We start from the raw sequence: 17,497 nt of genomic DNA, 5'->3' as shown, positions 1-17,497 counted from the left end.
TATATATAATTTGAATTTTGGAAACTTTAACTGTGCTGTCAACTTTGGAAAAAGTTATCCCAGTTTACTGTGTTGAGTTGGCATTGTACAGAAATTAACAGCCATATTGGTCTAAAAATGTTAATCTTTTTTTCCATTTGTACAGGGGTAATGCACTGTATTAAATATGTAAGGTCTTATCTACATGGGTTTGATTACAGAAACTAATAAAGTATTCTCTAAATAATGAAAAAGAAAAACCTGGCCCTCTTTTTTTTTTTTTTAATCTCTTAAGGATCCTACATTCAAGGTAATCAATACCTTTAAGAATGTTTTGGTGCTAGATATAGAATTAATAAGAGCATCTAGCTATACTCCAGGAAGTTAATACTTCAAAAATGCTAGCTTATACTTAATTTGTAACTTACTCCAGTAAAAGTGAGTTACAAAGTTGTGTCTTCATTCACTATGCAAATTATTATTCAGAAACTTAGCGGATAACAGTAACAGGGACACCAAGAGCCCTGCACCATTCAGGCCTCCCAAGCTAACAGAGGAGACGAGGAAACAGGAATTCCACGCTGTGGGATATGGGATGGAGCTCCAGGCTGACGGGGAGGGGAAAGGTCAGCGGTGCAGAGCTAGGGGTGCATAGCAGGAGGGTTTCCTAAGGGTGAGGCTGTCCATCCCTGTCAGCCCCCCACTGAAGCTGAGGAATGGGTCTTGGCAGTTGAGGGACTGGACAGCGTCCTGATGACCTGAGAAAATATGTTGAGGGAAAGCAGGAAAGCTCGAGGGATCAGAGTTTAGGGTATGTAAGGAGAGGCTGAAAAGCCCTCTGAAAGAGCCCGTGCTTCTCCATCATGCCTTTTCCATCTTGAGGGCTTTTCTGACAACTGCAGGTGGCATTGCCCCTCTTTGGGTTCCTATGAGTTTGTGCATTTCTAGTACTGAGCTTTCACCCTCATTCAGTTGCTCATTCTTGAATTCCGTAATTGTCTGCAAGATAACCAAAGTCAGGACGATCTGCCAGTTATTACCATAAAACCTAGAAAATAGCAGATGCTCAGTAAATGTTTACTGAACACGCACACTGATGATGACTTGCGGGCTGGATGAGTGCTGGGTTACAGACAGCCCAGGAGGAGAGAGTCATGCATTGCCTTGGTTATCAAGCAACAGTTCATAAAACCTTAATGGTTTCATTTTTCCGTTTCAGATTACTTGCGGCGTATAATAGCCTGACTGATAAACACCTGGCTGGATATTTTAACAATACCAGGATAAGAAGGCATCTCTTAAGATCAGGGCTGGTAAGATTTGTTTTACTTTCTACCCACCTTCTTGTTTAAATTCAGTAATTCCCAATCTTTTCAGGTTTCCTCTTTTAGCTACTCGGTGACATGTTTTTTTGTTTTGGTTTGGTTTGGTTTTTCTTCCCCTACTCATTTCAGGAAAATTACCTGCTTTCCAAAGTTCTGATTTATTTATTTGAGGCTATTTCAAAAGATGAGAAGAGAGGTCAGAGTGACAGCTAAAGAAACATAAATTATTGAGGCTGTTTCTATTAGCGTTCCACAGCATAGTTCATTTGTTTGTTCATTCATGTATTCAACACAGTTCTTTTTTGTTTTGTTTTGTTTTGTTTTGTTTTTGTTTTGTACCAGGGATCAAACAACGGTCCTTGTACTTGGGAGGCAGGTGGCTGAACCACTGAGCTAAATCTGCAGCCCTTGACACATATTTATTGAACACATTCTATGGACCTGATACTGTTACAGAGTGAGGACTAAGAAGAACATTTTATTGTCTTTGGAAAAGAATATCGGTTTTAATGATCACAGAATATGGTGTGGAAAACATGAACAGTTCAACATTTTCCCCAGCATCATTCATATCTGTCCTTTCCACAGAATTTCCATTCCTCTAAAAGCGTATGATATGGAGATCTTCAAAAATGCTATGGATTTCCACGGAATGCAAGGGTGTGGTTACACAAAGTGTCAGCTGTTTACTGACTTTGTTAAAGCACAGTAGATTTTTCTTAACAGTTGTTGCCTTGGTGTTGAAAGAACACGCCTCAGGTTTGTAATTGTTATGTGCTCCGCACTCCACCTGGAGAGATCTCAGAGCGGGCTTCCTGCCTCCTGGGACATTGTTATCAGACAAACCTGGCTGAAGCCTGACTTGCCTTTAATAAGACAGAGAATCAGGAGCAGAACACGTAACTTTCTCAGCCTCAACTTCCTCAATTGTGAAATAAAGATTGTGATGCTGAGCCCCCAGAATTGTCATTACAACTGGAGTTGTGCAACAAATCCTTTTGTGATTATCATGGTCATTAATAACATTCCTTTCGGGGGGAGGTAAGAATCTGTGCGCTTTATGTGTAAATGGGAAAGGCTTTGTATATACCTAGCGTCATTACCAAGCACTTACTCAACTCTGATTCCATGCACGGCCTCTCAGATCAGGGAGATTTGGCCATTTTTCTACAGCAGTGGTAACCCTCAGAGGCAGAGTTCAGCCTCACCCGGGAACTTGTTAAGGAATGCAAATGCGAGAGCATTACCCTAGACCTACTGAATCAGAAGCCAGAGGCGGGCCCATCAATCCGCTCTTCCTCAAGCTCTCCGAGGCACTCTGATACAGGTTCCGGTTTAAGAACCTCTGCCCTGTAGGAGCTTCTAATCTAAGTGGGGAGATCCGGCAGAATCTGCAGGAGAGATGACAAGGACACACGTTAACTGCCAAGGGAAAGGCAGTGAGGATTCTAAAGACCGCAATTGCGCTATTGGTCATTTTAAGCACATTTTTTATAACAAATACCTTTCTTTCATTAGAAGAAAATGTATGTGCATATACCGAATATATGTACATATGCTGTTGATAATATATAGCATCTGCGATATCAATAGCCAATTGTAACACAGCTCTGGTTGATCGCAACACTAATATTTTACAAAAGCTTAACCTACTGTTAGCAGAATAAAGAATAAACATGCAGCTTGCATTAACCATAAAACAAGAGTGGGGCTTATGTAAGTGGAAAAGGTGCACAATCAGAAAGAATAATGCCCCGTGTTTATAGGAGATATAGAAAAAATTACAAATATACAAATATTTCCACGGAAAAGAGCCAAACAAAAATACACAGAAAACAAACTGCTACTCCTGGGACATGTGGTGATAGAAACGGAGCCGAACACTGAATATTCTCTCTCTAAAGCACTGTATAATCTGTAAAATTTGAAATCACAACAAATGAATACACTGTGCACTGAAGAGCAGAAGAAAAAGCAGAAGGACAACAACGTCATGAAACCAATTATTTTTTAAACTGATGAGCTCCTCCGTAGCCGGCCTCCTCTGCCCTTCAAGGCGCTTCGGTGAGCTCATCCATCCAGTCCCGCGATCAGGGCCCCAGCTCAAGGTAGCCGCGTCCCCTTCTTCCCAGAATGTGTCCAAAAAGAGCCATGAAAAGAACACCTGGGTTCCATCGAGGGAACGTTGTTGGCCTAATGAAAACCTTGTTTTAAACTCCAGGTGCACCACCTGTGCGTATTTTCACACTGGTGGGTGTCTGAGACTTCCTTTCCCCGGTTGCCTTATGAAATATTCATTAAAAGGGAAAGTTTATCACCCCGAGCCATGTGCTCCGTTAGGCTTTGAAGGCACTGCTACTCTCTCTGCTACCTCTCTGCTCTCTTTTTCCGTCTTTCTTTCCCCTCTTTCCCTTCAGTGACTAACAACTTCTTTTCTACTTTGTATTTCCTTGTTCGCTTTATTTATTCCTTATAGATCACAAGAAGTGGAAGAATACTTTCTGAGAAAGAATATAAGCTAAATATAATGAAGAGGGATCATCAAAAATATATTCGGGAATGCTTGGCACAGGCTATTTTCCATAAGGTCCTTGACATGGAGGTACAGCTATTTATTACTATCTTCCTTATAAGTGATAGTTTATGATACGATAATGAATAATACATCTGTACCCAGAAGCAGAGAATTCTTCCTATATTTCATGAAAAAGTAGAGAGCCCAGCGACTTAAGTAATATTCTATATCTCTCTAGGTAGGCAGGAGCCAAGAGACTAGTGCAAGCTTTTCTCTATTTCAGTTGGGAAAAAATATGGGCATCATAATGTGTTTTGTGATATTTAATTTTCTAAATGTAGATTTTTAATCTACAATGGCTACTCTGAAACATACCAGCCCTCACCATCTGTACCTTAATTTACATTTGCTTTTAAAAAGTGACATCTGCTTAAATATCAGTAATTCCACTGTCATGAATTATTTCAGATCTGCTATTCTTTTAAGGCTTCAAAGCCCTGCCGTATGTTAAGTTTCAAGGAATAGGCATTGAAACATCTGCTGTCCCTCCTACTTCAGGCCACATTGGTCAGCACGGATTTGCAACCCAAGCATCAACAATTTTTTTATCAGACATGGCATTTTTAGTGGGATATCTAGCTAACTTGATAAATTATTTCAGCCTTGCTCCATGAAACTTGTAGTTTCAAGCATCAACACCATTTTAATCTCTGTGAAAAAGTATGTCACTTCTTGGCTTCACCACACAGCAGTAAATCAGAAAACTTGGCTTGTAAAACCACTGACCTGTGGGTGCAGTAAACATTGATGAACAACTGTAGAATCATCAGTAAACCAATGCTAAGATTGTTACCACTGAAAATAGTTCTTATAATGCTGCTGTAATATTGATCAAGTGGAGTGTTTGCTTACAATGTGTATATGTATGTATAGAAAACCTCTTAATTTAGGGATTTGTTTTTTGCTTTATATCATATGCATGAATTTTATAAAAATCACTCTTGATGGCCCTCAAGTTCACTTGCTTATAAGATTGTTAATAGGAATTGTAAAACTTTGTTAAAAATTAGTACAGCACAAAATTAATCTATATCTAGTTTCAGATTTACTCAAGTTCCTTTCCCACACCCCCTTGACCCACCCAGATGCACCAGAAGTGTGTTTTACTAATGTCTTAGTTCTCTCAAGCCAATCAAGATGGCAACCAAGATTAACCACCAGCCTGGCATCATGGTACACACCTGTGATCCCAACATTTTGGTAGACGGAGGCAGGGAGGATCACAATTTCCAGCCCAGCCTGAGCAACTCAGTGAGACCTTGTCTCAAAAGAAAAAAGAAAAAATGGGCTGGAGATGTAGCTCAGTCCAAAGGATTCAATGCCCACCACTAAAGAAAACTGAAACAAAGCATAACAAACAAAAACCCCACGATTTAACCATTCCGTATTAATTTCATCCCATATTAATTTCAGGCTTACCACTCGCCAAAATAAAAGTATATATTGCAGCTGTACATATAATTTAAAAACATACTATAGGAAATGATCCAGTGTAAGAAGAAAGCCATCGAGTATCTCAGAAAAGAAGGGCAGGATGGTCTCCTCTGTGCTGTCAGAGGAAGCAGAACAGAATTCCTGCTATTTGAAATGCATGCTTAAAAATGAATGAGAATTCCCATGAGGACTTGGGACAGACATTCCGGACAGTGGAGACCGCAGGTGTGAAATAACAGTACTTTGTGAATGGAAACGCAAGCTCCCTGAAGCCAGACTGTGCAGTGGGGCTGGTTGGGAGCAATGGCAGGAAGTGCCACTATATCCAACAAATTGAGGATCCGTTTCCGGGGGAGCTTTAAACTCTCAACTCAGTTTGAAGCGTAGGTGATGAGGCGATGAAATGTTTTCCAGCAGGGGAGTGAAATAAATGAGCAGAACTGTTTTAGAAAGATGATGTTGCTAAAAATGTGGAAGATGGATTAATGAGCTGGAAAAGATTGGAGGTGGGAGGTCAATTAGGAAGCTGTTGCCAAAGGATGCAGGCTAATGGCAGTAGTGGTAATGTGAGGGAGATGCAGCTGTCTGCAGAGGCATAGAAGATGAAGAAAGCTTTAAAGCAACAGCACAAGGAGGACTGAGGGAGAGTGAGGAGTGTGGAGCGGGGTGGACTTCTGGAGCACAGGAACCAGCAAGACAGGAAAGAGCCTTCCGGTGGAAAAACACACACCTGAGCGTGTGCTGTCCTGGAAGCCAGGAGCCCTTACACTCTTCTGAATGGTTAAAAAGGATGGGTCCCCAGAGATCAGTGGGGTTATCCCGGGACACAAAGCCATCGGTGGCCTTGGGGAAAGTGCTGTCAGGATGGTGAAGAGGACAGGCTGCCTGGAGTGCTGAGAATAAGTGGGAGACGGAGGTTGTAATAGACTTTGGTACTGAGTGGATGAAAGATCAGAGAAAGAGGGAAAGGGAACGGAAGTGTCAAACAGAGGCTTGATGATACTTAGGTGCTGAATGACTGAGGCTACAGGGTGCCCCAGAAAGCAGAAATGGATCAAAACCAGAAAAACAAGCCTTCTCCCCCACAAAGGGCCAAGAAATAAAACGGCCTTCGAATGCATCTCAATGGCTTCAAATTGAATTGTGAGCAATTCTTTTCATATCAGTTTTATTTTTAAATTATAGCTCAATATTTTACAGAATCTTTGGAAAATATAAACAACATAGTAAAGGAACATAATCACAAATAGTTCGTATTCACAGAAATTACTGTCTTTGTACAGTTTTTAATTTCTTCTTCTCATGTTTATGCATTAATAATCTCATGCTATGTTGTGAGAGGGACATGATTTTGAGAAACCAAAACAAAAAATAAGAAGTTAATGTCAGATAGAACAAGATTCAAATTACAGCTGTCTAGGTGATTGCACGTAGGATCTGGGGCAAGTTTATGATCTGCCTCAGTGTCTCCATTTGTAAAATGAGACTGCTTGGTAATTAAACATGGGGGTGCCTTGAAGCCACAGGCATAGGCAGAGTCTTCCTGGACAGAATCGGAGTAGCACAAGCCGTAATATGAAGAACCAATAAATGGAATTAAAACAAACTAAAAAACTTCTGCACAGCAAAAGAAACAGTGAACAGAATGAAGAGACAATCTGCAGGATGGGAATTTGTTTCCCCACCCATTCTTTTGGTAGAGTAACAATATCTAGAATATATGAAGAAACATAAATGACTCAGTCAAAAATGTGTAAGTGAACCGAAGAGACACTTCTCAAAGGGAGAAGTATAAATGACCAATGAGTATATGAAAAAATGGCTATCTCATATGCAAAGTAGCTTTGTAGCACAAGGACAGGCACGTGAAAAGCGTTTTCATCAATTAAGTGGTATTTCTATGTAACTTTGAGTCCTACTTTTTCTTGAATTACATGCATTTGCCATTTTAAAGAACAAAATCCTCATAATTCCCATGCCAATGATTATGTCCTACTGCATTATATGGATGTGCCAAAAATTTAACCATTCTCCTCAAAACTTCTTTTATTTCTGCTTTTTGTTTGGAAAAAAAGAAAAAAAAACCCACAATGCTTTCCAATAGCATTTTTATTCATAAAACATTATATCATTATTATTCAGTTTTTCCCTAAGGTGTAGGAGTGAAATGTATTGGTAAAAGGGTATGAATACTTTTGGCTGCCTGACATACATTTGTAATTGGCTTTTTGAAGAGTAGTACCAATTTATATTCCCACCTGCACACTTTTTGCAGGTGATTCTTCTCCATTGCAATGACAAGAGGGATAATTCAGAATCTAGTTAGCTACTGGGATTATTTTCTTCTAAAAATTATTTGCTATGATTGATTCTTTCCTCTATTCCTTCCCGTATGCCTAGCGTTACCATCAGCTTGAAATAAAAAGGAAACTGGAGACTTTAGCTAGGAAGGAGCAGGTTCAGAGATTTAAGGTAAGCGATATATATTCACATTTTCTCATAATATTATCTTATGGTTTCAAAAACCATTGGCGTTATTCTTGAAGTTTCCTAAGGCTCTTTACATTTGAGTAACAGAGAGCTGAGGTCAAAAAATGGTAAGAACCAAGATGGATTATGCAAAGGTGCAAATTTCCAATGATGAGTGTCCTTATAATATGTAAGGACATAAATGTGCCAACAAAATTAATTATAAATGGTTCTAACTGAGCTAAATCTTGGCCATCATCATTATCAATGATTGTGATCATGACAAAGTAGAAGCTATTTGTGTGAAAAACTATTTTAATAAGGCACCAACCCTTATAAGAGAAAAAAAATTCAAGTTTAAAATTTGGCTTTAGTATTTTCTTGTAATGGTGCCCAAAGAATTTTTACCTGGCTAAGTAAAAATAGATAGTAATGTTCTGAGTGTTATGGCAAATAGGGCATTGTGAGCATTATACAATGGCAGATTTTCATGTGACTCACCCTTGAAAATTGTGGTGGAAACGATCCTCTTCAGAGAGAGCAAGCAAAATAAGATTTAAGATGTTCTGTCCTGAGCATTTTCAAATCTCTTGCTTGTTTTCTATTTTTGTATATGATATCCCTTCCTTGCAGTGAACTTATGAGATATATAAATTTGAAGCAAGCCATGAGAGATTCAATTAGGCATGTTTGAAAGATTGAAGGTTAGTCTGGCAGTTTTATTCAATTTCTTGAGCCATTCCAAATTGCATGTTGTCTTTAATTTTCAGTGTAGTGTTACAAATGTGGGCCTAAGACATGATTCACAAAATGATGAGCATCTGTAAAGCTTCTGTAGAGCAACTTGCCATTTAAAACCATAATTTTTCCCTCTTGCCTGATACACTCACCTCTGTTTCATCAGGGTCAAAAGATAATCTTGTTACAAAAACGTTGTTGAGTGGCAGAAGACAGGTCAGTGTTTTTAAGCTCCGAAGAGTTGGGCTGAAAAGATGTGAGGTTAACTCCGCTTTGCTGATGTTGTCCTATGCCAAGGACTGAGTTACCGGTGCTCTAATTTATCTGCTGAAACGTTGATAGGGAAAAATAGTTACTGGACAGCCAGGTTGCCGTGGATCTGTGTTCTGTTCACTCCTCCCCAGGTGCCCACAAAGACTGGAGTCTTGGCAGAGACTCAGCATAGCCATCCACTTCCTCCCCCTAGAGTTTTTATTTGTCGTAATTTTCACTACATAACTGCAATTGGCAAAAAAAAAAAAAAAAAGTTTCAGGTCCCCTTTACTTAATATGCGACCATTTTTGCTTAATGGCATAATTACATTATTTCCGAAATAGAAAAAGTACTACTTTCTGGTAGTCTCTACTGATCAGACTACTGAACGGCCTTGTGCTTTTTGATAGTGATCAGTTTAAAGAGGATTAATAAACTCTTGCTAAAATGTCGGAAACAGTGCTTCGGTCAGTGTCTTTCTGCACAGTTAAAGCAGATTTACTGTCCTGCCTCTCACCTCTGCCCAGATTCCTGGTGATTGTGGAAAGACAGGCCTCAGAAGTAGCATTCCTGAAGGAATGAGCGTGGGTGCCTCTCGTCTCGCAGCCAGTCCGCCTAGCCTAGTCTAGGTGACTAACTACTCCTGCATGCACATATCCACTAAGTTTCTCTCTTATTCCAGGGGATGCTCACAAGACAGTCTGCTGAAAATAGCATGCCAGTCCTGTCTCCTCATCCCCCAGTTGGCCCAAAGATGAACCGTGGTCATAATATTCTGGTTAGTGAAGGCCATTCCAGTCCACTAACATTGGTGAGTCCTATAACCAGTCGCAGGCAATTAATTTATGATTTCTTCTTAATATTAGAAATAATTCTCTCTGGAAGGATACCTGCATAATCATGTGAGTCCCGCTGAATGAAAACATCGTCTTAAGAATAAACAAAAACCACAGATTTATATCTGTTCAACTGTCTCCTCCCTGATCAAAATCATTCCTACCAAATCCATTTTTCTTGCTACTATTAGATTTGTTTTCTTGTGCAGATTACTTATGTCACTTGCAGGCCTAGATACTTTCCTTGGCTCTGTATTACCTACAGAAAAGTCCAGACTATCTCATGTAACATTTAACAGTGATGGCGAACCTTTTAGAGCTTTCAGTTGTACAAACAGCCACTGTGGCATGCTTGCCGTTAGGTTCTCCACCGCTGCTCTAAACCATATAACCTCAAGTTAAGCTATTCCATTGCCCCATTCTGTTTGTTTCCTTAGCCTCCTACAGTGCAGAAAAGTTGAACCATGAGTTGTTTCATACATGTTCTGTATTTCTGACCACTAAATTTTGTTCTTTCCTTTCCTCTAGTACTTTATCAGTGCATTCTTAGTACCATATTGCGCGTTAGCTAGATACAAAGGTTTGCACTTCTTTTATCAAAAGTATAATCAAATGTATAGAAATTATATTTGAAGAAATTGGAGACTGACTGTTATTCGAATTTGATTAATCTATAACCTAGAAATAGCTAATATTTACTCAAAAGAGTGGAGGGTCTTTTGAAACAACAATTACAGGAACGGATGTGCAAAAATATTTCTTGGAGGCTGGTAGTTTAAGTCACTACTGAATCGCCTGATTACATCTTTATTCTTGTGTAACCTAATACATTTCCTTGTTAGCATGAACCTTTTTGTGCTGCATAATATTTATAGAGAATTGCAATGCTTTTCATAGAATGTTGAAGTAGGTTCATCAGATATAGCAGTATTTCTCAAAGGATAAACATATTTTGACATTTCCTGATGAACAACTCAAGTGGTGAAAAGCAACCCTCCTCCTTCCTTTGTTGTTACTTTATTTTCAGGCTCTATGTGTATGTACATATGAACAAATAATTCTTTTATTGGCTGACAATTCACTAGATTCTCAAAAGCTTAACCTAGGTGAAACAAGAGAAACAATTAAGTACTGTTTTCTGTCTTACCACCTGTTTCAGAGAGGAAAAACCCCTTAAAAGCTTTCTTTTCAATTTTCCAGCTGAACACCCTCAATAAATAGTTTATGATACATCCAGGAGATCTTAATGTGGAAGGAGTGAGAAAGTAATTTAAAAATTACAGGAAACACCAACACCAGCACTTCACAAGTCTTTCCCTGTGATAAGCCAGGATTCTTCACTTGGCCGCCCCCTGTAGGGCCCTTGCACCTGAAGGGGTACCTATTGTGGGCTTGGGATTGTATTTCTATTTTATGAAAAATCAAGGCGCTCTTCTTTTTGTTTTCTCAATCTGAATACATATGCTTTAAATGTCACTCCTGACCCCAAGTGCCACTGAGATGAAGATAAAAATCCTTACTGTCATTAAAAAAAAAATTTCTCAAGTGGATAAAGAAAGCAACCGACACTACATCAGTGTGCCCGGTCACTATTTGCACCTAAACCTTCAAAATAGCATGTGGGCTTTTAGCTGCACCGCTGCCATTAAAACTGTGGAGAGTCACCTCAACTCATTCCGTGCATTCTAGGAAATTTCACCCCTTGATGTCTTCTAAGAATTAGAAATGCTCAGCTCTGCTGAATAGTCAGCAGGTAGTCAGTGTCAATTTCCATTCTGGTACAGCTCCCGTGCCATATTTATTGCAGGAAAACATATTCCAAACAATTTAAAATATAGCAAATTTAAGGTAGTTTCTGATGTGAGCCACAACAGTTTGTGACTCACAGCTGTTAGTTAATGGTGCAGATTTGTTTTTAGGGATAAATGTAATCAGTTGAACATTTGACTGCCACATTCATCTAACTGAATGATATTTGTATGCAAATACACTGAAGTAAAATTTAGAGCATAACAGCCAATAGATCATGGTCTAGTTTGCACTAACCCACTTTCTTAAATTCCTACATGAGATTTTTCATATTTTTGTTTCATGTATCACTTCTCACATCTCATTGGCCAACACAGAAGCAAACATCCTACATGAATTGAAAGGCATTCTGGGAAATACAATCCTCATTTAAGACAGCCATGTTTCCAGACAAAAATTCTATTACTAGTGAAGAAAAAAAATCGAGAAGGGAGGTGTTGTTTGTTGTTTTCCTCATATCTTGCTCATAAATAGCTGTCCTTTGGTGTTCAAATTTACCATTCTTCTCTAATTGTCCATTTTCTTCTCATGTTTAACCATTTGCATAAAATCTTTTTGTGTGTGTGAAAATTGAATTTCTGTTATCTGCACTGGCTTGCTTTAAATATTCTAACAAATTTAATTCTGAGTTTTGTCATCAGGTATTTTGTTGTCTTTTTGGCGGTATCTGTATGTTTCATTTGACACTGACTTTCTTGTATTTAGTATTAATTCCTTTTTATCTCCTTACCAGGTCTATGGTGGGAATTCAGTAAATATCGAATTAAAAAATCAGAGATTTAACAATGGATAACATGCTTCTCAAGGTGGTACTAAGACTAATATTTGAGAGTACAATCTACCTTATCAACATTTTTCAATGCATTCACACACAATTTTCCAGAATTGAATATTTGTTGCTTATCATTCTTTTGAGTTGATATACAATGCTTTGCTCACGAATCACTTATATATCATACCATCCTTCTCGTACCCTCTTAGCCTAATGCGCATGTCCTATTCTTGACAAGTTTTCTGTTATCTTGAGGAGATAGAACAACTGGGTCAAAAGCCTCATTTCTTTCTTCATTTTTGACACATTGCTAATCTTTCTACTAAACTTACACTATTTGGTTGATGCCCCCAAAAGGCACTTCTCATGCTCCATGCTGGCACTTTTGGTATTCACTGCAATGCATCTTTGATTGGAAAATGTCTCAGTTGGGGGCTCAGCAGGAAACAGATGGCTCACACTAATAGAGTAATTAGGAAGTGTTTAATAAAGAAACTATTTACAAAGATGCGGGCAGGGTTAAGGAAAACTAACCAGCAGTGTTAGGCATGCTGGGGTCAGCACCGTGAAAAACCACAGCCCTAGGACTAAGGGGAAGGACAGGGATTGGATTCCACAATCATCAGATCTTCCTGGGACTGGGAGAAGTCTTCCCAATACCAACAGTGGGCGTAGGTAAAGGGACGCTGTTGACCCATTACAGCCCACAGGGCGGGGGGTTCAACTTCATTGTCATCCTGTCCTCTTGGGTAAAATCCAACTTCAATTTTGAGGTTAGCTGGTGAATTCCTAAAGGGATGCCTCCCAGAGCAAGGCCAAGAAGGTGAACAGGAGACCTGGAAATGGAAAATAGTTGCCAGTTACAATTTTTCTTTTTCTTTTTTTCTTAAAATATCAAGGACGCAGTGGGATAAATGGTAATACATTATATAGTTAAGCATCTGCCTACCCTATTGTCTGCTTTTACTTCAGCACCAATCTTAAGGCTTAAAGGATTCAGAGTAGAATTTATATTGAAAACATTGAAACAGAAATGAGTCCATTACAATATCCTTTTAGATCTCTAAAAAGGACCATTATTCAACTTAACATCTAATGAGCAAAGCCATTCTAAGCACAGTATAAATTAAGTATTGTCAGTGAGTTTACAGTATGAATAAAAATACAGGAACGTGATAGAGAACATCTCCTTTGTCTAGAATACTCTATAATTGTGGCATTTAGTTATGTAGAGGACTTCAACACCATATGTTTTAACAAATACTTTGGGTCATGAGGGTATGTATAATGGAAGGGCATAATTATAGTTTAATCTGTTCAGTAAAAAGGCACCATTAATTACTCTAGGCAATTTGTTGTGTTATTAATTGGTTCTGGAAATGTGTCAAAATACTAATTTAAATGGAGTTTTTTTTCCCCTAATTGTCTAGACAGCCCCTCGACCATATACCGCCCCTGGAAATATGCAGCCTCCAATTAGATTACAGCCTCTTCCTAGTAATCCTTCAGTGAGGACTGTTCCAAAGCCAACTTTGGGATCCAGATCAAAAACTTCACTGCTGGAAAATGAAGCTCCATTTCCTATTGGGGTAAATGTTATCTTTTACGAAACACTTTTATTCTTGAGCAGAGGTTTGGTTCATCACAGTCTAAGATGTTCTATTCAACTTGTCCACTTGTTGAATTTCATGCCATGTGTTTATTAAACACTTACTGTGTGCTTCTGATGAATTGTGTCTTACTCTAACTGGAAGGCCTAGATAATCTGTTATTGAGTAGAAAACATAAAGAATAGATTTGTAATAATTTATGTGATTCTTATTCAGTTGGAAGGGTGATTAAAAAACAAAGAGCAAAGACCTTATAGCCATAGATGGCTTCTATCAGAACTGGCTCAGTGTTAACTCTCCAGATTTTAAGTGCATGAAATCTAGAAAATGAAAATTTCTCAGAATAGGCTTGCGTTTGCATGCTGACTTACTTTTCCATCAGTGTATGAAATTGCTTCAAGTTTGACTCTTAGGCGATTGAATATAGAAGGAAAAGAATGTCCACCTTTAAGAAATGCTGAGTTAATCACATCCAGAAGCTCAACTCAGCTTTCCTTTCAAGGTTATGTGCCAGGCAATCCTTACTTATTTAAATACAGCACCAGAAGAAGGTGTGGTGACTGTGAAATGTTCTTTAAACAGGGAGGAATAATTAGGACATCACTAACTAGGGGGGATGTTGCTTGTGTTTCTAGCATTTGCCTGCTAAATAAGGAACTTGTGTCCTAAGAATAATTATCATTATTTGAAAAGGGTTGAATTATGCTCTATGAATTATGCCTTACTAGGAAACACTAGACATATGAAATTAAGGATGCAATATTTTTGTTAGCTAACAGGTAATCTTGCACTAAGACATTAATTCAGATAAACAAATGATTTTGCTTCACAGTACAAGTCTAAATATAACTCTAAAAAGAGTAACTCATAATTTAATTCATTTCATATGCTTTTCAGCTTGTGTAATACTTTTCATAACTTATTTCGGTTAATTTAGAAAGCAGGAGATATTAATCCAAAAGCGGTGGCTATTTGTCTTTAGAAGACTGCTTAGAGCTACACAGGAATTTGTTGGGTCATAAGTTAATTAGTTTGGCACTTTCTAGCATCTAGTCTCCAAAGCAAGGCCACAACCCAGATTTGCCATTTCAGCTGATGTTTAAGAATGGTCTGGTCCAGGGAGATTGTCTCAAGCTCTCGAAAATAACTAACAACCAGGTCATTTTTCTGCCTGTAGAAAGTCAAGACAGGGACCACTAATTCAAGAGATATCAAACAGTTACAGCTGGTAGAAATGCCTCCCTGTAGGCCATGCTACTTGGAAGGCCAGGTCACAATAAGAAGGTTGCCTGGTGAGCACGGAATCAGAAGGAGGAGATGTGGTGTAAGGAACAGAATGTTAATGGGACAGGTTCAGATGTCCTGGGGCACCCACCTCATCTTGGGAAGGGGCTGGCCTTAAGAACCAGAAAACTCAAAGACCTCCTGCGTCTTGCAGGGATAGCTTTGCCATTAGAACTAGAAATACTCAAAGTCAAACGGGTAGGATTTCCTCTCCCCTAGCTAGTACTCAGATGAGTACTTTCCACATTTGCCAAGGTGACTGTATTTTTTTATAAGCTCCAATAATTATTAATTCTACTTTCAATGGTACATTTTCTTTTTGGATATGTCAATATTATCAACCTAATAATAATAATACCCAAGTTCTGTTGGGTAGGCAGTGATTTTGTTTTCTTTTCAGTTGACTTTCCAGATCTGCTCTAAGCCACTGTATAGATTTGCTACTAAATCTACATAGAGATTTATTTTCCTGTTTCCAAGTTTTGGAGTGAGGGCTATTGAATGATCTTTATTTAATGTACCTCGTAAGTACCGACAAGATTGAGATCAATTTCACGTTAGTTTGAAGTAACCGAACTCACTTTTCATTCAGCATGTATTTTTTCTTGGCTCTTATTATGGGCTAGGTACTCCTCCAGCAAGTGGTGCTATATTCGTTATCAAGGCAGACAGAAGTCACTTGCTGGTGTTTATAGAGTAATGCACATAAGCAAAATGTACTATGAGAAAAGACTTTTCCTTTCATGCGATTCTGTATGATGAAAATGTTTCAATGTAAAATCAGACTAGAAATTGAAGTATAATTGAATGATGCCTAAGTGTGCAGGGAGGACCTAACACATATTTACTCCTTTTTATTTTTATTTATTTATTTTTTTAGCAGCCCGAACATACTGGGGCAGTCAATATATGTGTCTTATTCCTTTTTAACAGAGTAAAGGATCTGCACATGGGGTATTTGAGGGTGCAATAGATAAAAACAGGCTGTCTGTTGCTTAGTAGCAAGAGTAAGGGTTTCTAGGCAAAAGTGATTTGGTAAAAAAACAAATTGAGATGCAAGTAAAAGTAATCACACGACTAATAAATGAATAACCTCAGAATGAGAAATTCCTCTATGGTGTTGGTACCAGGAGAAATCAGTACAGCTGTCTATGGCCATACCACCCTGAACGCACCCAATCTTGTCTGATCTCAGAAGTTAAGCAGGGTCGGGCCTGGTTAGTACTTAGATGGGAGAAATCAGTACAGCTATTTGTAAAGGAAATATTGAGAATATCCATCCTAAATGAATGTGCTCAAGCATTTTTACATTTAGGAGTTTAAGGAATCCACACTTATAGGCAAAAATAGATTCAAGAATATTTTCTACTGTCCTATTTGCAATAGTGAACAATTAGAAGAATCTTTAGTATGTGAGAGTATTGTTTGAAAACATTATAAGGTACAAAAGCACATTTAAAATATATGGTAGAATCGTCAGTAATGGCATGGATCAGTGTCCATGATTCCATGAGCTAAATAAGCAAAGAAAAAAAAATTATTTTTTTATAAAATTAAGTCATTTCCAAAGAAGACATGCGATTCTGTATTAGCTAGTCAGAAATACATTTTAAAAATCTCCAAGCCAAAAGTGTTCTAAATTCACTGACTTTATTATTCCTATTATTTTTTCTTATTAATTCCAATATAGATGCAGCCTATTACAGAAAAACTAGAAAATGTAAGCAAAGCAAAATAAGGACACAACACAATGCAATGTCAACCATTTTCAAAATAGTAAACTTCTTGGTGACCAATCTATTTAAATCCCCTTCCATTCATATAAATGTTGTTTCCTATCATAATTTGGGCTATAAATTTAACCTACTTTTACTTATTTAGCCTATTTACTTAATTAGCAATTAAAATGTTTGGAGTATATAACTACCCTGTCTTAAAAATAACTTTTCACTATTAAGCATCTCAAAGGAAGGTCAAACTGACATAAATTATAAATAAAAATGTAAATATGATATAAATTTGTATTATGAAAAATAAATACATATAAAAATAAATAAATTGGTAAAAAATTGTCAAAATCCTTAAATCCTTCAAGTTTAAAGAATTACCTTAGATACACAAAAAATAACCAGTTTGTGAGTAGTTGAGAGAGGAATGCAGGAGTAGTTTACATTAGATGTACAGGTGAATTTAGTCAATGATTTATCTTACATTTGTTCCATTAGGTCTCTATTACTCCTTCCTCCCTTAAAATGTTTGTGAAAATTATAGATTCATGTATACCTGATAAACATAATACAATTATTAATTATACCTTTAGAGTTGATTAAGGTAATAAATGCTGAATAAAGAAACATGTGCTACATCCCCACTGGCAACTCCCTATTCAAGTTTTTCCAGTTATATTGTGTTT

At 37.9% G+C, this 17,497-nt stretch overlaps 1 protein-coding gene across 1 annotated transcript in view; it reads left to right on the top strand.

The window, feature by feature from the left end:
* Erich3 (glutamate rich 3) overlaps positions 1–17,497 on the top strand; it is a 77,517-nt gene that overhangs the window by 2,569 nt on the left and 57,451 nt on the right. The window contains exons 2-6 of the mRNA XM_019204677.2: positions 1,199–1,292; positions 3,781–3,906; positions 7,714–7,785; positions 9,456–9,584; positions 13,621–13,779. Of these exons, the coding sequence (XP_019060222.1) occupies positions 1,199–1,292; positions 3,781–3,906; positions 7,714–7,785; positions 9,456–9,584; positions 13,621–13,779 (580 nt within the window). The remainder of the gene's footprint in view (positions 1–1,198; positions 1,293–3,780; positions 3,907–7,713; positions 7,786–9,455; positions 9,585–13,620; positions 13,780–17,497) is intronic.

The sequence above is a fragment of the Fukomys damarensis genome, unplaced genomic scaffold (assembly GCF_012274545.1).
Source record: "Fukomys damarensis isolate Sample0158 unplaced genomic scaffold, DMR_v1.0_HiC HiC_scaffold_33, whole genome shotgun sequence".
Lineage (NCBI taxonomy): Eukaryota > Metazoa > Chordata > Mammalia > Rodentia > Bathyergidae > Fukomys > Fukomys damarensis.
This window is presented reverse-complemented; position numbering and strand designations above follow the sequence as displayed.